This window comes from Nerophis ophidion, linkage group LG11, assembly GCF_033978795.1.
Source record: "Nerophis ophidion isolate RoL-2023_Sa linkage group LG11, RoL_Noph_v1.0, whole genome shotgun sequence".
Classification (NCBI taxonomy): Eukaryota; Metazoa; Chordata; class Actinopteri; order Syngnathiformes; family Syngnathidae; genus Nerophis; species Nerophis ophidion.
The window spans coordinates 66,503,875-66,526,374 of NC_084621.1; the positions used below are offsets into that span (position 1 = coordinate 66,503,875).

The 22,500-nt window shown below is 38.9% G+C and overlaps 1 protein-coding gene across 4 annotated transcripts in view; it reads left to right on the plus strand.

Annotated features, from left to right (window-relative positions):
- The first annotated feature begins 4,525 nt into the window (after positions 1–4,525).
- The window catches only part of LOC133562376 (intermembrane lipid transfer protein VPS13B-like), an 819,661-nt gene continuing 801,686 nt past the window's right edge, over positions 4,526–22,500 (plus strand). For 3 of the 4 annotated variants that reach the window (XM_061916536.1, XM_061916534.1, XM_061916535.1), the window contains exons 1-3: positions 4,538–4,859; positions 9,348–9,517; positions 14,733–14,876. In XM_061916536.1, coding sequence (XP_061772520.1) covers positions 9,371–9,517; positions 14,733–14,876 — 291 coding nt within the window. In that variant the 5' untranslated portion in view covers positions 4,538–4,859; positions 9,348–9,370. Of the gene's footprint in view, positions 4,860–9,347; positions 9,518–14,732; positions 14,877–22,500 lie in introns of all 4 variants that reach the window. The other variant, XM_061916537.1, reaches the window with a different exon arrangement.

A 22,500-nucleotide genomic window follows, 5' to 3' on the forward strand; every position in this document is an offset into this window, starting at 1 on the left:
TTATTTTTCAACGAAGGTGAAATAAGCAATATTATATTGAAGAGTGTGTTAAAAATATATACTTGCAATATATATATATATATATATATATATATATATATATATATATATATATATATATATTATTCAATTTTAGTTGCTTTATTGAGATTACAACCCCCCGGTGCTGTTGTGTACTGTTTTGTACTATTTTGTTCTATTTCTGTACTTTTTTTGATTATTATTATTTCTTGATTGTATAGAAATGTTGCATATTTTAAATAAAGGTCTAAATAATAAAATAAAGAAAAGTGTATAATTTATCTCATGTCGTCACTTCCGCTGCCTGAAGCAGAATTATGCTTTCAACGCCAGTTTGAAAAACACCTTTTTTTTCAATAAACCTTCTCGAAATTCCCGTGTATTCATAAAATGTGAAATTGAAATGATATGATAATTTCTTACACCAGTTGGACAAATGGCGATAGGTGTATTATTTAATATTCATCCTGATATATTTCAAGCATCACGCTGTAAACCAGGGGTGTCCAAACTTTTTCCACAGAGGGCCGCAGACGGCAAAATTTAAGCATGCGGGGGACATTTTGATATTTTTAATTTTCAAACCATAACAAAATATATGTAATTTTTTTTTAATCCTTAGGGCTCCTGGGGAGCATAGAGGGTCTCAATCACTAAAATGTTAAAATTAAGTTAAATTATTATTATTTTTTTGTATTTAATGCTTACAGTAAATCAACTTGAGGTTGATATAAAGTAAAACAATAAGGTTTTATGCCTTTTCTGTCAAAGACAACTTTGTTTTTTATAGTAAAATTGAAATATGCAGTATTTAGATAGATAGATAGATATATAGATGATAGATGGATAGATAGATAGATAGATAGATAAATAGTATTTTATTGATTCCTTCAGGAGAGTTCCTTTATTTAGCAATTAAAGCCCTCAAAAATCAATAATGCAGGACACTATTGATTTTAATTATTTAATAGTTTTGAGTAATCACAGTGAAAAGTTAAATAAAATCCTACTAAATATATTTGAGATCCGAAAGGTTCCCCACTCGTTAGGTGATACATTTTTTTTTTTACTTTTAACACATAACTCCATGTCGATTTTAAGTTTGAACTATTATTTTGTTTGTTTTAAGCTCTTTTGTCAAAACTTTGATGTTTTATGGCAACCACACAACATATGCAATATTTTTTCCACATAAAACATTTTGCAGTGATAATTTTTAAGTGATAATTCATTACAACATAGATTTTTTTTTTTTGAGCAATGGAAAAAAAAAAGAAAATAAAGACAAAAGGAAAAAAAAAACTGCCTGCATGGCAGCTTTGTGTTAATGTTGTAGACACAATACCAATGTGAGCAATTTGCAAATTTGTATAGTGCACAATCTTTTTGCAAATTGCTTACAGCTATATATTTGAATAATGTGTGGTGCACATTTTGCAAATCAATGGGCGCAAATACATGTTTTTGGTGTCAAAATAAAGTATTAAATACTTATATAAATCTATTCATTTGTAGTCGGGACAATATATCTGAGTATTGCCCTCAAATCAGTCCAACCCTAACCCTAACCCTAACCCAGTGGTTCTTAACCTGGGTTCGATCGAACCCTAGGGGTTCGGTCAGTCGGCCTCAGGGGTTCGGCGAACAAAATAACAAAATCAATGTTTTATTATTATAATCAAATGACAGTAATCATTCCCATGAGATTATTTTGTAATATACTGTAAGTGTTTTGGCCCACTTACAATGACAAAAAAAACCCTCATTGTTTTTCATGAGCTCTGTACAAAGTGGGGTTGGAAATAATTTGTACCCCTTTCAGATTTTGCATTTAGGTCCCACTAAAACATTCACATGTAGCACAATGAGATGTAAACATGGGATCATGTGTACATTCTTGTAACTTTCTGTTTGTAAACTATATATTTATTAGTATTTAATATAATAACATGAAGGCTTCACGGTGGCAGAGGGGTTAGTGCGTCTGCCTCACAATACGAAGGTCCTGCAGTCCTGGGTTCAAATCCAGGCTCGGGATCTTTCTGTGTGGAGTTTGCATGTTCTCCCCGTGACTGCGTGGGTTCCCTCCGGGTACTCCGGCTTCCTCCCACTTCCAAAGACATGCACCTGGGGATAGGTTGATTGGCAACACTAAAGTGGCCCTAGTGTGTGAATGTGAGTGTGAATGTTGTCTGTCTATCTGTGTTGGCCCTGCGATGAGGTGGCGACTTGTCCAGGGTGTACCCCGCCTTCCGCCCGATTGTAGCTGAGATAGGCGCCAGCGCCCCCCGCGACCCCACAAGGGAATAAGCGGTAGGAAATGGATGGATAATAACATTAAATTGAGAAAAAACCTTTTATTTTTCACTAAAGAAGGGTTCGGTGAATGCGCACATGAAACTGGCGGGCTTCGGTACCTCCAACAAGGTTAAAAACCACTGCCCTAACCCTAACCACTATACAATGTACATCCACGACTAAACTACTACCTCAACTTGGTTTACTATTTATAAAATATAATAATGTAGGGTTACTGACTAAACCATCCACAAAATCTCGTCTTAAATCTCGTCTTGGGATATGCAAATTGCTTGCTCACAATGGAAATTACGTATAATTTGCAAAGTGTGCGAGATTGGTGAAATGCTTACAACACCAACATTGCCACTTTTTCTCATTAGATTTCACATCAATCCACTTTTTTAAAAATGTTTGTATTTTTTATTTTTGCAATACTATCAATTTTGCAATTTTTGCAGAATGTGTGGCGGGCCGGTAAACGATTAGCTGCGGGCCGCAAATGGCCCCCGGGCCGCACTTTGGACACCCCTGCAAGTGTAAATGATTAAAGGCCTACTGAAACCCGCTACTACCCACCACGCGGTCTGATAGTTTATATATCAATGATGAAATATTAACATTGCAACACATGCCAATACGGCCTTTTTAGTTTACTAAATTGCAATTTTAAATTTCCCGGGAGTTTCGTCTTGAAAACGTCGTGTAATGATGACGTGTACGCAAGACGTCACGGGCTGTTAGGAATATGAGCGCTGCACACACACACAGCTAAAAGTCGTCTGCTTTAACGGCATAATTACACAGGATTTTGGAGATCTGTGTCACTGAATCTTTTGCAATTTGTTCAATTAATATTGGAGAAGTCAAAGTAGAAAGACGGAGTTGGGAAGCTTTAGCCTTTAGCCACACAAACACACGGTGATTCCTTGTTTAAAATTCCTGGAGGTGAAACTTTCCTATGGATCAGAGCGCGGACAAGCCACATGTCAACCAGCAGGTTTCGGTGGGAAAATTGTGGTTAAAATTGTGGTCAAATCTTACCGGAGAAAAGCTGAGCTTGTGGCGTCCATAGCTGCCGTCGACTCCCCCGAGACACTGCGCGTCAAGACACCCGTGGAGAGACCCTTCTGACTATCAGGTACAATTTAACTCACTAAAACGCTAGCAACACATCCATCCATCCATCCATCATCTTCCGCTTATCCGAGGTCGGGTCGCGGGGGCAACAGCCTAAGCAGGGAAACCCAGACTTCCCTCTCCCCAGCCACTTCGTCTAGCTCTTCCCGGGGGATCCCGAGGTGTTCCCAGGCCAGCCGGGAGACATAGTCTTCCCAACGTGTCCTGGGTCTTCCCCGTGGCCTCCTACCGGTTGGACGTGCCCTAAACACCTCCCTAGGGAGGCGTTCGGGTGGCATCCTGACCAGATGCCCGAACCACCTCATCTGGCTCCTCTCGATGTGAAGGAGCAGCGGCTTTACTTTGAGTTCCTCCCGGATGGCACAGCTTCTCACCCTATCTCTAAGGGAGAGCCCCGCCACACGGCGGAGGAAACTCATTTCGGCCGCTTGTACCCGTGATCTTATCCTTTCGGTCATGACCCAAAGCTCATGACCATCGGTGAGGATGGGAACGTAGATGGACCGGTAAATTGAGAGCTTTGCCTTCCGGCTCAGCTCCTTCTTCACCACAACGGCACACAACTAGCAACACAATAGAAAGATAAGGGATTTCCCAGAATTATCCTAGTAAATGTCTCTAAAAACATCGGAATCCGTCCCAATGCAATCGCGTTTTTTTTAAACTTATTTTTTTTAATCATTTTTTTTTTCTAGTCCGTCACTATCAATATCCTTAAACACGAATCTTTCATCCTCGCTCAAATTAATGGAGAAATTGCCGCTTTCTCGGTCCGAATAGCACTTTTTGTTGGAGGCTCCCATTAAAAACAATGTGAATATGTGAGGAGCCCCCCACACTTGTGACGTCATCGTCTGCGACTTCCGGTAGAGGCAGTTGCTAACTTTATCGTAGATGTTCTCTACTAAATCCTTTCAGCAAAAAATATGGCAATATCGCGAAAATGATCAATTATGACACATAGAATGGACCTGCTATCCCCGTTTGAATAAGAAAATGTCATTTCAGTAGGCCTTTAAAGGCGCGTATCATGATTCGCGCCATTCCGATCCAACACCTGCCGCTCTCCCATAACGTTTACGAGCGAAGCGGAGCTCTTATTTACCAGCGCTCTTGAACGCCCCACAAGACATGCGGAAGTGGTGTTTCCCTGATGACGTCGCTGCTCCAGCCGACAAGAAGTGTGTCGCTAGCGCCGGACAACGAGGAGAATTAATGACTTAAATGCGAGTAAAATCCCCACAGCAAGCACGTTAAAGTCCTACCAGAGTGTGTTTTTGTCCCTGACTATATATATATCCGCCGGAGCAAAGTTAGAATGACTTCTTTTATAGAGTTAGCTTAGCCTGTCTGAGCAGCCGAGGATGACAGCTCCAAGCTAGGCTAACAAACCCACACAAGTAAGTTTGTCTTTTACATCATTTTCATCTTTTGCTACATCATTGTGCACATAAACATGTTTTACAGCTCGCTTTAATACTTTCAGCTCATTCGCTGCAGGCGTATTTACAAAAAATGAAGGCTGATTAGCAGGCATGCTAACATGTGTTCTGTTCAAAATACTGCTTAAAATATGAATAGTTTCTTGAAGTAGATCATGTTGGTACATTGTTTGACTTCTTTGCTTAAACCATTCCGTAGTTTAATTCCACATACTGATATACTGAAGCTCTTAAGTGTTACATTTTTGTCTAAGATTATATTTCTCCTCTTTTGTTGAGAAGAATTGTTGTACACTTGTGATCAAAATTATTAAACCTCCACTCAATGTTGGTGTTTTGGATTAGATAGTACTTTATTTATTCCGTCAGGAGAGTTCCATAAGGGAAATTACAATTTTCAGCACAATCCCATTCAAGATCATCCATCCCATCCATCCATTTTTCTACCGCTTATTCCCTTTCGGGGTCGCGGGGGCGCTGGCGCCTATCTCAGCTACAATCGGGCGGAAGGCAGGGTACACCCTGGACAAGTCGCCACCTCATCGCAGGGCCAACACAGATAGACAACATTCACACTCACATTCACACACTAGGGCCAATTTAGTGTTGCCAATTAACCTATCCCCAGGTGCATGTCTTTGGAAGTGGGAGGAAGCCGGAGTACCCGGAGGGAACCCACGCATTCACGGGGAGAACATGCAAACTCCACACAGAAAGATCCCGAGCCTGGATTTGAACCCAGGACTGCAGGAACTTCGTATTGTGAGGCAGACGCACTAACCCCTCTTCCACCTTGAAGCCTCCATTCAAGATCAGACAAACATTAAAGGGAGACAGAACAGGATCGCTGACGGGTCTGCCGGCTTCCAGCGCCCCTTACAAAAAAAGATGAGATACAGGTAAACAAGGGGGGGGAGAAAAAAATAGAAGATTAAAATAAAATAAAAAAATCCGTCTTAGCCTGGGCCCTGGAGAGGGGGTGCAGACTGAGGCCAAGGGAAAAAAAACAACAACTCATAGCCATAGTACACATCCCTCTTACATGTGTGTAAGAGGGAAACATCAAAGAACACATAGGACATTAAAGACATTAAAGCAGCAGATACAACCAGACACTTCTACATACAGCTATGAATAAAAAGTAAAAGAAACATATCCACTGCGGTGGCCTCTGCGGTGTTCCACGCCATCGTCCGCTGGGGTGAAGGGAGGATGGCCAGAGACAGGAGCAGACCCAACAAAGCAACCAAGACAGCCGACTCCACTCTCGGCCAGTGTCCAGTCCGCATGGTTGAGCGATGATACGTCCAAGGACACCTGCTCACCCAGCCAAGACACCGCGAAGCCTCTCCGTCCCAGCGCTCAGTGCCAGCTCCGCAGCCCTGTCCCCTCATCCGCATCTCCTCCAGTCCCTCCAAAGCGACTCCGGTGTGGCAGAGACCCAGCAGCTGGTCTCCATGGCCAAAAGGCTCCCGGGAGGCAGATCCAGAAGTCCACAAAAAAAAAGCACCACAGAGGTCACGAAAGTGACACCCCTTGTCACACAGTCCCAAAGCGTCCCGGACCAAAAGGCAAAAAAATATAATAACACATGAAAACAAGAGGGAAACACAAAAGGATGATACAAGAGCACAGAGCTCCTGCCTACAGCAGCCACTACAGCAGCGCCATCTTGGATTGATTGCTTTAGCAAGTTGGACATTTATTCCGTATTTTGTTTATAGTCTCATCAAATAAAGATGTGTCAAATAGACAAATGCAACTTAAATTGTAACACTATATTTTACAAAATACCAAAAAAAGGAAATTTTTCTTAATATCTCATTGACAAAATGATTCAACCCCCTAGTTACATGCATCTTTAGTACTTAGTAGAACACCCTTTGGCAGTAATGACATCCTTCAAAGGTGATACATAACCGGACACAAGCTTCTTGCAACCATCTACAGGTATTTTAGCCCATTCCTCTTGGGCAAAGGCCTCCAGTTCATTCATATTCTTGGGCTTGCGTGCTGCAACTGCCTTCTTCAAGTCCCACCACAGCTTTTCTATAGGATTTAAGTCTGGCGACTGTGAAGGCCACTCGAGAGTCTTCCAGCCCTACTTCTGCAACCACTCTGTTGATTTGGAGGTATGCTTGGGATGGTTGTCCTGCTGGAAGGTCCAACGTCTCCCAAGCCTGAGCTTCGTCACTGACTTCATGACATTTGCAGCTAATATATCCTGCTAGGAAATAGAATTCATAATGCCTTGAACGCGCTGGAGATTCCCGGTACCTGAGGCAGAGAAACAGCCCCAGAGCATGATTGACCCCCCACCATGCTTAACAGTAGGAAAGGTGTTCTTCTCTTTGTAAGCTTAATTTTTTCTTTTCCAGACATAACGTTGATTCATAGGCACAAAGAGTTCCTGTTTTTTCTCATCACTCCATAGAACAGTTTCCCAAAACCTTTGGGGTTTGTCCAGATGATTTTTGGCACACTGGAGTCTATTTTTCTTGTGCCTGGTAGTCAGAAGTGGGGTGCACCTGTGAATTCTGGCATGGAGGCCTTCATCTCGTAGTGCGCGCCTTATTGTGTGGGACGAAAGCTGCGTTCCCCCCTTTGCAATGTCCTGTTGTAGTTCCTCAGCTGTTACCCGGGGGTTTTTCACCACTGTACGCTTCAAATGCCGGACAGCAGTTGCACACAGCATCCTCTTTCTACCACACCCAGGTAGTGTTTCCACTGTGCCTTTAGCTTTAAACTTGCGAATTATGCTCCCAACTGTGTCTCTTAGAATGTGTAATGTCTTTGCTATTTTCTTATATCCATATCCTTTCTTATGAAGAGAAATTACCTCTTCTCTTGACTTCTTTGACCAAACCCTGGACTTCCCCATGTTGCAAATACACCATTGACCATCTACAAGAAGCTGAGCGTCACAGTCTTTTTCAATCAGTTTAATTGTTGCTCGTTATGGTTCTAATCACATCTACAGGTGTTTTCAACACCTGATTGAAAAGACCTTATTCAAATTCTGTTCTTAAGAGTTATGATCTTCAAGGGGTTGAATAATTTTGTCAATGAGATATTAAGAGAAATGACACTGTTTGGTATGTTACAAAATATAATGTTGTAATTCAAGTTGCATTTGTCTATTTAATGCATCTTTATTTGATATGACTATAAACAAAATACGGAATAAATGTCTAACTTGCTAAAACACCAAATTTGTGTGGAGGTTGAATAATTTTGATCACAACTGTATATTCTTGGGTAGCAGAAAATAGTTTGCTTTGTGTATCATTTTAGCTGTTTGCAAATTCACTATGTCTTGGATTTCAAGTAATTTTGATTCAATGAATAAAGGATTTGAATGTTCTCTATATGCAACATTATGTAATTTTGTTTCATTTACTCTTTCAATTTCTATTCCGTCTGCTCGTATTTGTGTTTGACTTTCTCTTCTACTGTTACCAAATGGCATTATTTTAGCTTTACTGTGATTCAAAGAGTCTGTTTTTGTCAAACCATCTTTTGAATTTGTTCATCTCTTCTGTTATTTGTATTAGCTTCTGTGTGTTCTCTCCTGAACAAAACACTGTTGTATCATCCGCAAATAATACTACCGTATTTCCTTGAATTGCCGCCGGGGCGCTAATTAATTTAAAACCTCTTCTCACTCCTGCGCTTACCAAAGGCATGCGGTAAAAGTAAGCCTGCGCTAATTATTTTAAAACCTCTTCTCACTCCGGCATTTACCTAAGGCATGCAGTAAAAATTCGAGTGTGATATAAGCTTGGACCTTAAATCCTACTGAATTCCTCTTAATCTTCTTCCCTTTATTTTATTTCAAATTACCGGTATTGAAATCAGCTTCATTTTGAAAATGATGACAGGGTAAGTGTCACTCGTGACGTCACGAGTTTGACCAGGCGGTAATACTAAGCATGCGCTAATTATTTTAAAACCTCTTCTCACTCCGGCACTTACCAAAGGCATGCAGTAAAAATTTGAGTGTGATATAAGCTTGGACCTTAAATCCTACTGAATTGCTCTTAATCTTCTTCCCTTTATACGATTTCAAATTACCGGTATTGAAATCAGCCTCCTCCATTTTGAAAATGATGACAGGGGAAGTGTCACAAGTTTGACCAGGCGGTAATACTAAGCACGCGCTAATTATTTTGGGAAGCGAGTTTGACACGGCAGTAATTCAAGGCAGGCGCATACTATATGCCCTGCGGCAATTTAAGGAAATACGGTATCTTTAAATATTTTGTAACTTTACAAATGTAATTTATATAGAGATTGAACAATTTTGGTCCTAGTGTTGATCCCTGAGGTACACCACAGGATATATTTACGTATTGTTTCCTGTTCGTTGAATAACTTCTAATCCAGTTTAAGACCAACCAACTGTGCCTGGCATGTGTTAAAAACAACCACCGCTTTTCTCTACAGCTGGTTTACAGAAGAGGGGCAAGATGTTGGAGTCCTACGTCACACCACTCCTGATGAGCTACGTGAACAAATACATCAAGAATTTGAAGCCATCTGATTTGCAGCTGTCTCTCTGGGGAGGAGATGTAGTGCTCAGAAAATTGGACCTGAAGCTGGATGTGCTAGAACAGGTACTTTATGCAGTATGTGATATCCAAGGTGGCTCATAGGGGCACACGCTCCAAACACATAAATGATCCAAAACACCATAAAACAAATGCAATGGCAAAATGCTGCAATCATATAAATGCTTAACGGAAAAGAACGGTCTTTAAAGAAATGAGCGGGGCTAGGGCACAGACAGAAAGGTTTTTTTCAGGGCAAATACCGATGCCAAATATTTGTGGTTAAGGAGGCCGAGCCCCGATATTTGGAGTTGATATTAATTTACAGTATAAGTAATATATTGGTGTCAAAATTTAGAATAATATTATTAAAAACTCCAACAATTAACATTTTTTAAATGCATGTATCATGTTTATTTAAAAAAACAAGTAAATAAAAACACAAACAAAGTGCAGGAAATTTTTTTGCTCAGTAGCATCCTTTATAACGGCACGCGCTACAGTATGTGACGTTTGTAAGAAGGGGCGCTTGTTTTATCTCTTTGTGAGGAGGAACAAGAAAGAGCGAGAAAAGTCTCTAGTGTAATGCCTGCAGCTAAAAGCAACTGCGTGAAAACGTATAAACGAATATCACGATATTGTCATTTTCTATATATTGCACAGAGACAAATCCGCGATATATCGCGTGTATCGATATATCGCCCAGCCCTAATCCATACTCACAGGCGGGCACGCCTATGACCGCATTGACTTGACTCGTGAAAAAACGACAGTTTTTCCTTGCAGAACGACAACTTCATTTTTTTATGTCAAGAAACAACACCACAGTTACATCGTCCCTGGCAAGCCTTGTGGACACAAACTCCCACCAACCACGTCCGTATCTTTTCTACAGCTGGCATTTGACACAGGAGCCCACATGCGCACATCGTACATTCTTTAATTTTAGACCCCAATAATAAGCATTTGGGTCAACAAGGTGGAATTACGTCTGAAAACCTTTGACTAGTTGATTTTGTGTACATCCCAGCCCATTAAGGCGTTTCAAAGTGTAAAATACGGGGCACCTTGAAGACGGACTATTTCATTTTGAAAGTAAACCAAATAATTTTTTTTGTATTTGAACATGATTTCCTATCCAATACGAGCATGATTTTAACTGAATTGATCCACCTTGTGGCTACCGGCAAAAGTAGCTGCTATGCGTATATTTAGCGCTGGGATCAGCAACGGCACTGCCACGGCGCTGCAGGCGGTGGAAACAGACGCATTGACTTGAATAAAAAGGGAAAGAGTCTGGTGCCATGGCAATAACGCACCGCAGCCGTGACGCATCCTGTGGAAATCAGGGGTTACAATTATGACTGTCAACGTTAACAAAGATAATATATATTGTATATTGCGTTGATGATAAGATTTAAAGGCCTACTGAAATTAGATTTTCTTATTTAAACGGGAATAGCAGGTCCATTCTTTGTGTCATACTTGATCATTTTGCGATATTGCCATATTTTTGTTGAAAGGATTTAGTAGAGAACATCGACGATAAAGTTCACAACTTTTGGTCGTTAATAGAAAAGCCCTGCCTTTACCGGAAGTATGTGTGCGTGACGTCGCGAGTTGCAGGGCTCCACACATATTCACATTGTTCATAATGGGAGCCACCAGCAGTAAGAGCAATTCGGGCCGAGAAACGTACAATTTCCCCATTAATTTGAGCGAGGATGAAAGATTCGTGAATTAAGATATTGATAGTGAAGGACAAGAAAAAAAAAAAAAAAAAACACGGCTCTGGGCAACGGCAAAGTGAGCGTTTAAGATGTAATTAGACACATTTACTAGGATAATTCTGGAAGTCCCCTTATCTGCTTATTGTTTTAATAGTGTTTTAGTGAGATTTTAAAGATTGTAAAGACATACCTCGAAGTCCGACGGTTGCTGTGAACACGCAGTGTCTCAGAGAGAAGCCGAGGAGCCGAGTTCACAGCTGCCTTTTTTGACAGCTGCTGCAGGACGACGAATAAGTGTCTCCGGTATAATATATATCACAATTTCCCCATCCAAAAACATGCTGGTTGGCGACATGTTCGCTTGACCGCTCTGTGTTAAAGCTTCACAACAAACAAAGAAACACAGGCTGTGTCTCGGTGCTAAAGACAGCTGCAATCCACCGCTTTCCACTAACAGCATTGTTCTTTATAGTCTCCATTATTAAATGAACAAATTGCAAAAGATTGCAGGACAACGAATAATCCACTGATGTCTCCGGTATAATATATATCACAATTTCCCCATCCAAAAACATGCTGGTTGACGTAAAGAAACATGTTCGCTTGACCGCTCTGTGTTAAAGCTTCACAACAAACAAAGAAACACCGGCTGTGTCTTGGTGCTAAAGACAGCTGCAATCCACCGCTTTCCACTAACAGCATTGTTCTTTATAGTCTCCATTATTAAATGAACAAATTGCAAAAATTCAGCAACACAGATGTCCAAAATACTGTGTAATTATGCAGTTAAAGCAGACGACTTTTAGCTGCGAGTGGTGCAGCGCTAATATTTCCTGACAGTCCGTGACGTCACGCATACACGTCATCATTCCGAGACGTTGTCAACAAGAAACTCCCGGGAAATTTAAAATTGCAATTTAGTAAACTAAAAAGGCCGTATTGGCATGTGTTGCAATGTTAATATTTCATCATTGATATATAAACTATCAGACTGTGTGGTCGGTAGTAGTGGCTTTCAGTAGGCCTTTAACGCACTGTTTTGCACCTTAAAGGGGAACTGCACTTTTTAATGAAATGTTGCATATCGATATGTTCACAATCATTTTGAGAGACAAAACAACAAAAGTTTTTTTTTTTTTTTTGCGTTCTAACATGTAAAAATGGGCTCGTTCTCGGTGGCTAGCAATGCAGCCAATGGGAGCAATCAATTCTACCTCTAATTCACTTTAAAAATGCATCAAAAAACCACCAACAATGCTTCATTTACATTCTTTAACCTGTATAATAACCAAGCTGTAATGACATTGCTATTGTAACAGCAAACATTGAGGAACTCTTTTTGTAGCGTAGTAACACATCAGTGTACTACCATTAGGGCTAGCTACGGGAATAGATAAGATAGCTTTTAAATCAACACGAGACGCATTTGAGTTTGTAATACACTACACAATGCGATTGGACATTAATCAGTACTGCTGCAAAAACATGAACATATACAGTATTTGTAAAGTATTAGCCCAAATTTTGTGTCTGTTTGTACACAGCAGGCTTGACAGTACTGTAGTTGTACGGTGATGGGCAGCATGTATTATGAATAATAGTATAGTGCCTTACTCGATGGACAGTTGTCCGTTTGGTCAAGCTGGCCGGGGATGTTTTTAGTTGATTTGGGCACTCCAATAATTTGGCATAGCTTCGCTCAAACGTGACAGACTTGCATTGTGGCCAAATAACACCGACCTCACTTTCTTGGCTTACGTCTTGTTTCACCCTCTTGTTTGTGTTTGCCTTAGATATGATTGTGAATCCTCATTTGTCCAAAAATAGTCTTCTTTGTTGTCTGTTACCAAGTCTGCCATGATTAGAACACACTCGCGTGTTTGTTTGCGGAAGGAGGAATACACAGTAGATGCTGGAATTCGGATGTGCGCTGCTATGCCAAAGAAGGAAGTCCCAATATTGATTTAAATGACCAAAACATTTTACATATTACAAATTCTTACAAAAATGTATTTTACTACATTATTTATAGACTTGCAGGGTGTACATAAAAGGTTGATGGAGTGTATGAAATAGTTCTAGAGGGCTTTGAAAGCTACAACAGTGACTTCCATTAGCCGCATCTTGAAAGCATTTTTTAAAATCATTTTTAACCCCCTTCCAAAAAACACATGTGTTTTTGTCTCTCAGAATGATTTTGAACAACAAAAAAATGCACAAAAAAGTGCAGTTACCTTTAAAAGGCAGCATTTTCCGTATAATTTTTTTCCTGTAGTGTTCACGTTACCCGCTCGGCTTAGCAAACATCCAAACCTACTGTCGTCCTTCAGCTTTATTCCATGAGTATGTTGCAAGGGTTTCTAAGTTGGATGCTACAACTTTGGGGACAAAAGTCAAATTATTAGTCTTTTTGGTACATGAGCCCACACCTTTGAACGTTTAGCTCTCAAGGCTCACAAGATGACTAAATGCAAACAAGCGTGAAGACATCACTTGCTGTCGGCGGCGATGTTTTAATTACGACAGTCAGCTGGGAAAAAAAAATCATTTGTCCATTTGTCCAGAATCTTAACAGTCCTCCAGTATTAGGAGCCGGTACCATAAACATACCTGTTATTGATATACATTCCGTCCTATATCTAAAGAAATGTGATTACTCTTATTTAAAAAAAAAAAAAAAAAGATAAAACTCTGTCACTAATGCGACTTCTAAAACATAGCAATTGCGTGTTCTTATGCATAAAAGCCTCAACTCGATTACTCCAATCTTAATTATTGTCAATTTGGCCAAATAGGAATGTAACAATATAAAATGTTATATCACGTTTATCATGACCAAAATTATCGGAGTTATTTTTATTGTGGTATTGTTGATTGTGCTTCAAAAGTACTTATACACATACTGAAATCATTGAAATAAATACAGATGCACACTGTTAAAAAAAACAATTTTGCATGTTTTGTGTTTTTTATGCTTTACTGAATTTCACCCAGGGATCAATGCTGAATTTCCCCCAGGGATCAATAAAGTACTTTCTATTCTATTTGATTCTATATTGTTTTAGTCTTAGTATTTTATCTGTTCCCAACCTTCTTCCTTAGTCTTCACTTGAGTTCCTGGGAGTTTCTATTTTCTGAGTATTGAGGGCTGTCAAACATATCCTTGACACTGTCATTAAGACTTCAACAGCTGCTGGGCAGTCAATCATGATCACCAATGAGAAGTTAAAAGGTTTGGCTTTGTCAAGTTAAGACATTTTTGTCACCTCACCACTACTAAGATATGTGGATTCCATGTTTATATTTGAACTTGTATGTATATCCCTGGGTAAATGGGAGAACATCTAAAAATGAAATTCAAAATTGTGTCCTCAATTTGTCTTTAAAAAAATAATTGAACATGTACGTTGTACAGTATTGTACTGTTCCAAAAAGTCCCAAGCCCATGATGAGTTGATAAGTTCTGACTGGAACTGTATGTGCATTTTTTTATGTATATATATATATAGTTTGGTAAACCATTGTTTTAATGTATCTTTACATTTTTTTAGGAATTGAAACTTCCATTTACATTCTTGAGTGGTCATATCCATGAGCTGCGTATTCATGTACCGTGGACAAAGCTGGGTTCAGAGCCTGTTGTCATCACCATCAACACCATGGAGTGCATCCTTAAGCTGAGGGATGGAGACCAGGTTAGTTTGTGTAGTGGCAGTTTCTTGTTGTAATTATCTATGTCTGTCTGTCTATTAATTTTTTTAGATTGTAATTCACTATTTGCAAATGGTCTCAGACGCTTAGTCATACAGCATCAGAACCTCACCAGTGCTGAGTCAAGTGTTTTTGTGAAATCAATATGGAATCACAGTTGACAAATCAGGCCTCATATAAGAAAATTAATTGTAATCTAAAAAGTCCCTTCTAGGCCACGTGTTGTACTGTAGCAATAACATAGTATTATCCGCCATTTGTCCTGAGAGTGAAGTTCATGTTGTCTTTCAAGCATTTTATCTTTTGAAGAATGACAATGGGGATTACATTTTTCTTTCAATATTTTTTTTCTGGAAAGCCGTAAGTGCCATCCATGCAAGTTAGAAAAATACAAGTGTAGCTCAGTACTATGATTTTATGTGGAAATTGCAGTTTTAAGGCCAGATGTCCCAGAAGAAACACATTTTAAGGGAAGTCAATTACAGCTAATTACATAGGCTGTGGCAAAAAGATTTGTAACACATGATATTGGGCTACCCAGAAGCAATGGTAAATATCATTCACTGCCGATGACTACTGCTTGAAAGATCAGGTTTCTAAAATGAAAGAAACTGAAGAAAACTTTTGAAGGTTTTTATGCATATATGCACCAACACCGGCAGTAGGGTTTTAAAACAACTATTTGTTACAGATGCTTTAGAAAGGCTACTTATTGAAAGCAGATTTCGAGGAAACTGCTATTGACATTTGGACAAATTATTCAGTTGTATGTAAACCCATGAGACATACTGTAATTTGGAGTAAGGCCAGATTTGCTGCTCAAGTTCTTCTGGGACAGAGAAGGTGAGAGGCCAATGTGTAGAAATGGCCAATTTCAATAAGTGAGAGTTTGCAGTTAAATTCTCAGCATGAGGCTGTAAAAACATGCATGCATCTTTGAAAATATGCGGAAAAAGTGTGTAATGTGACCAAAAGGTTTTTTCCTCCCTTGAGAGGGAACTGGGGAATTTGTGGGATGTGCCTTGCTGTCTAGGGCCTATACGCAAAGCACAAAGATCAGCACGCAATTGTTGTTTTATTGTTTTGAGCAAATGTGGAAATCACAATACTTCTGGATTACAACTTCTGGTGTGGATGCCAGCATGTTTACATGTGGATTTAGTTCTTTTTTTCAATCAAAGTGAATGCAAATAGAATCTAGTTTCTAATCGAATCTGCAAGTGTTTGTGTTAATCTAACTTAAACACAACTGTATAATGTTTAATGCATGTACATGCTCTTAGAGTAAGATTGTTTTAAACAGGCTGTCGCTAAATTGTTGACTTGTATACTTGGCAAATTTGTCCGTGCGCTTTATTTAGTCTTTAATTATTTAAGTATGTCACAAACATAATCTGTTTAACTAATACACCATTGTTTGCAAGTCATACGCACCTTTGCTTGGTTATGGATACACAGTATGTTTAATAATACATTTTTTATGGTAATAGAATTTTAAAGTGTAGATCAGCAGCGTTTTCCAATTAGTTTTCCCTTAGGGACATGCTAATCAAAGCATGTTGCCGTGTGCTAGAATGTCCATTCTTTCAAATATTTGACCAGTAATAAGTTGGCAATGTAATTGCAGCTACTGCTGCTTATATAAGTAGTAGTATTAATAGTAAGAGTAATTATATAAGTAGAGAGGGATTCTAGTGTGTTGTTTACACCTTAGACTTCACTAAAAATGCCATGCTTGTTCATTAAAGGGGCCACTATGATGTTTGTCCTACAATTAAAACAATTCCTTGTTGTGCAATGGTGCTTCTTCTTCTGTAAACATTTTGCAGGAATTTGGTTTTACTGACCATTTTCAAGTCACTTTCTGATTGTCTCGTCAGAATTTGCTGTTTTGTGGGCAATCTTTGTACGTGCCCAAGTCTTCCTCCAGGCAAAGCCCCTTTTGACAACGTGAGCCAGGTTGTTTTTTTAATGCTTCCATATCAAGTCTACTGACAGATATGGTAGAATTACACTCTTTTTATTAGTAATGTCAGCAGCAGAGGATTTTAACAAGCATGTGAATGGACAGTACAAGCCAGTCTACCCCACAATTAGAGGATAGAAAAAAAGTAGTAACTTATTGACTATAACTTTCGACTACAATTGAATAAAAATTGAGGACTCGCGCAAAGCTCTGCGGGTAAAACTTTACCATATATGGAGATATCCGCTGACATAGTCAGATAAAATATGCCACAATCATCTCAAATTCCAAACTGCTCATTTGGAGCAAGTTTGGAAGATTGCAAAAATGTTTTATAAATATTTCCGCCGTGCCTCCAGGGTTTGATATCACGGGACGGCGTGGCTCAGTGGGAGTGTGGCCGTGCGCAACCCGAGAGTCCCTGGTTCAATCCCCACCTAGTACCAACCTCGTCACGTCCGTTGTGTCCTGAGCAAGACACTTCACCCTTGCTCCTGATGGGTGCTGGTTAGCGCCTTGCATGGCAGCTCCCTCCATCAGTGTGTGAATGTGTGTGTGAATGGGTAAATGTGGAAGTAGTGTCAAAGCGCTTTGAGTACCTTGATGGTAGAAAAGCGCTATACAAGTACAACCCATTTATTTATATTTTCGAGACTTATGGGGAAAATGTGTACAAACAAGTAAGAAAAGTTGTACTTGCATAATAGGAGTCCTTTAATTACTAAATCAGCTAATCTCACGACAACCTGCTTGCTGATAAGTGACGCTTACTCTCAAGATTGTTCAATTGGAGAATATACAGACAGCCTGATGAGCAGCGTAGCACAAACTTAATTTCACATTTTGACTGCATTAAAATAAATATAGGCGGTCCTCAGGTTACGAAAGAGTTCTGTTCGTACGATTTATGTAAGTCAGCTTTTTGTGTAACTCAAAACTTTTACATAAATAAACAATTATGTCACTCGCACTGTGCACAATATTCCCATGAAGAACATAAAATACAGTGATACAAACACTAAATACATGAGTTATTATAGGACAAGTTGGTAGAGAAGGTAAGTAAAGTAACGTGGTGGTAGTGGAGCTGGACTCTCTGGCGGTGGTGTCAGAGAAGAGAAGTCTAGCAAAACTCCTAGCCATTATGGACAACACCTCACACCCACTACACTCGGACCTTGCGGCGAGAACGAGCACGTTCAGTGGAAGACTCAGATTCCCTAAATGCAACACGGAACGACACAGGAGGTCCTTCATACCGACAGCCATCAGACTGTATAATGTATATGTTCCTTGACTGCACTTAAATGTAGAATATATGGAGAATATATTTATACTATTCATATATTATATATAATATATGTTATATATTATTTATTATCATTATTGTCTATTGTGTGCGAACTGTGGTGCTGAATTTACCCCAGGGATCAATAAAGTACTTTCTTTTCTATTCTATTCTATTAACACAACCAGCTTCACATTGAACATTAAGGTTATCAATGAAGTACTATCTATCTATCTATCTATCTATCTATCTATCTATCTATCTATCTATCTATCTATCTATCTATCTATCTATCTATCTATCTATCTATCTATCTATCTATCTATCTCTCCCTCTCTCTCTATGCTTTAACCACATAAACCATCCCTTACTGACTATATACACTTCACTTTCACTCCATTTCCCCTTTTTGACTTTTCAATGTTTCAGTCATTTTTATTTAGCTTTCTCCTGTATCGACTTAAGAGTCACTGGGTTACAGGGTTATTTCTGCTTTTTCAGCCAAAGCACCAGAAATGTTTCCATCTCAGTAACGAGACCACTACACTGCCTAAATATTACTGTCACATTCATAGTAGCCCAATTTTTTTAACATGGTCAAGGTACGATCTCCCATCCTTAATGATGTTTGAGACAATCGAGCGGTTGAGACCAAAAATGTTTAGAATGGGCCGGACTAATACCTGCCTGACACAGTTTTTCACTTCTTTTTAAGAAATTCCTCTTGATGGAATGGTAACAACAGCGATACTGACTCCACAGCAGTTACAGTGGTTTTACAATTTATATTAATTCCAAGACATAGATAAGGATTTGCTAGGTAAGGTTGTCTTCCTAGTTGTAGCTCGTTTTATTATGAGGGAGTTTTTTTTGAATGCATTTGCCACTGATTTAGAAATTCATATTTATATGGCATAGAAAACCCTATCAAATTATTACCTTGGAGTTGTAGTTTAGGCAGAAATAAGTGTAATTTTTGCTCTCTCACTCTGACATATTTCCTTGGCTGAATGGCTGAGAATGAATATAATATATTTAAAGTACAAAATATAACATTTTATGCTTGTAAATATCTGTGTACATGTGGCAGAAAAAACACTAAGGGAAAGAGTGAAACAAGTAAAAGAAAACAGCCTGTGGGAGTTTGTAATCAGAGAGCAAAATCTGGGTAATCTCGGCCCTGATGCCATCCGGAAATCTAGTCTTTGATTCTTCTGCAAATGGCTTACAGAGATGGCTCAATAAAACCATTTGACCATCAGTTAAACTGGGCTTTGTCATCAGGGAAGAAGAGTCAGAAGCCTTGCTCATTGAGTTTCGGATGGTCCCTTTAATTCGGCCTTGTGTGATCTTTTTATACATTTCTCTTAAATTGACACTTAATTTCAGTGCATGAATGTAATTATACAATACATGTAACTTTGTGAATGACAACCTACTTTGAATAATTACTGCCTGCGTAAGACATTTTCTATAGTCTGGTGGTGCCCTCAAATCCATGGCGACAGACTCTAGTCATTGAGGCTTTTGAGTTCTAATGATGCTCCTAGTTCATAAGTCTATGTTTTACATGGGAAAGTGTATAAGCCAGACAGATGTTTCTGGCATGAATGCACCATCTTAAAAAGCATGATTGACTCTGTTTTATCGGTTTCTCCCTGATTTAAGTTTAAACTTCTCCAAAGTGACCCATTGCTCTGGGCTGGTTGGCATTCCAGACTGATTTAAAGCATATGCAGAGTTCAATGCATGTCATTCCAACAGAAAACCTTGTGCTCAACTGGCATTGCGTTTGAGTCGGCTAATTCTAGTGTAACATTGCTTTGTCTTTGAGGTTTGATGACGTTTTGGATCCCTAGCGGTATGATGTTACAGTTGCTCCTCAGACACAGGAAAGCAGCCAGGGGAAAAATTAAGCCCAGCGGCTTCCTGTATCCATTGAGTCAAATGGTGATCAATACACTCTGGGCAGGATGCTGCCACCCCTTAGCTTAATCCTTGCTTTCAGGCCTTCCGGACTGCAACTATTCCTTAGTGGAGCTTATTTGCTCTCATACGGTCAGGGTCTTTGAGTTTATTGTGATATACATTGGCACATTGTTACCAAATCTAAAAAGGCTTTGCTAAAAGTTATTGTATTTTATTAGAAAGTATCTTTCTATAAAGAGCTTGCAACAGCTTTGTATCGACATACAGTCATGTGGATGCCAATAGAACATTCATGCAATGGATTCTTTAAGGATGTGGTCCAACCTACAAGAAAACTACAAAATGTCCATTCCGACGTACTTGGACTAACCTTTTGCAAAGGCAGTTGGCTTAAGGCGAACATTATTAACTTTTTCCACGCTATGAAAGGAGATGGGTACATTTAACACATAATTAGTCAATTGGCTCTGAATGGACCATTCATGGTAAAACAAAGTAATTGTTTGCACCAACTATGGTACTGACCCATGTCCGGATTGCGATAAATAAAGGGACCTTGGCGTATGGCGATGAAGGATTATGAACCTGTTTTGGTGAGCATTGGCCTGTTTTGTATCTCTTCAAACATTTTATCCCCAGACATGAACCCCCCAGAGACGAGTTTTGTAGTTTTTTCGTATACTTGTGATTGAGAAGGGGTGCTTTGAGGTCTAAGTGACAGTGTCCCGAAGGCAGACAGGAAGTTGGCCCGAGAAGGGTGCAGGGCGGCCGCCTCGAGCGTCTTTCCTCATTGGAGGTGAGTGAAAAGTTTAGTTTTGGAGGTGTTTGTAAAGAGTGCGAAGTCCCAGGAAACACCATTTTCCCACGATGACAGCATTTTAGTGACATTTAGTCAATTTCCATGACTTTTTGCGTTTATTAGTTTATTTTGTTTTTATTGGCTAATTCTCTGGTTCTGTCAGTAATTCCAGCCCTACAATCTTGACAGTATGTCATTTTTCTAGGTTATACTGTATAAATTAGAACTTAATTGAAAACAGTTTATGTAAACATAAAACTTTAAGTAAATGGCAGTAGGTGTTTATCTTTATTGATGAAAATTCCATTTTTAAAATGTTTTTCACATAATATTACCGTTAACGTCTAACACTAATTGATTTACATATAACAGTACTAAACATATATATTGTGTTTATAATCACTTACAGCCACTCATTTAGCTATTTTTTTCTATTACTTTTGCTCATTAGCGTCTCGGGTGAGTTAAAGCTTATCCCAGTTGACTTTCGGCAAGAGGCGAGGAACACCCTGAACTGGTTGCCGGTACATATGGACAATAAACTATCCACACTCACATTTACACAGTTCTACAGACAATATACACTATATGTTCAGTTCAGTTCAGTTTCAGTTTTTTTGAACATGCATACGCTACAATGTTGTGCATCACATATTTCCAGTTGTTTCATTACAGAACGTCCGAAAAGGAGTATAAAGAAGCTGACCTTATTTAATCCTACCCCTTTTAATACCATAGCAATTTCATCCCATTTCCTTGTTCTATATAACAGAACAGTAAACTCATATTTAAATAAATAATATACCATAGTAAGTAATCAAATATTAAATAACTAAATAATCTTTATCCCCCCCCAAAAAAAGGGTTCAAAATCTTTATCATAACTATTGTTCTGTGTATTTTGTGAACACATGTCGTGTGAACAGTCTCTTAAACTGAATTATATTGGTGCTTTGGGCCCTGCAACGAAGTGGCGACTTGCAGCTGAGATAGGCTGCAGCGACCCCAAAGGGACAAGCGCTAGAAAATGGAAGTATGGATATTGGTGCTTTTTTTTATTTATTTGGTTAATCCATTCCATAATTTAATTCCACATACGGATGTGCTGAAGGTTTTAAGTGTTGTACGGGTATACACATGTTTTATATTAGATTTTCCTCTAAGGTTATATTTCTCCTCTTTTGTTGAGAAGCATTGTTATACATTATTGGTAGCAGGTTATAGTTTGTTTTGTACATCATTTTAGCAGTTGGCAAAGTCACCAAATCGTTTAATTTCAATATTTCTGACTCAATAATTAAAGGGTGTGTATGTTCTCTATATCCAGCATTACGTATTATTCAAATTGATATTTTTTGTAACACGGTTAGTGAATGAAGCGCACATTTGTAGTTGTTTTACTTTATTTCTGCACAATAACTCAAATATGGTAACACTAGCGAGCAGTAAAGAATATGAAGTGATTTTTGGTGTAAAACATGTTTTGCTTTATTCATTATTGACGTGTTTCTTGCTACTTTATGTTGTTTATTTTTACATGAGATTTCCAGTTCATTTTATCACCTATTATTACACCCAAAATGGTTTTTTTTACCCTTTCTATATCTACTCCGTCTATTTGTAATT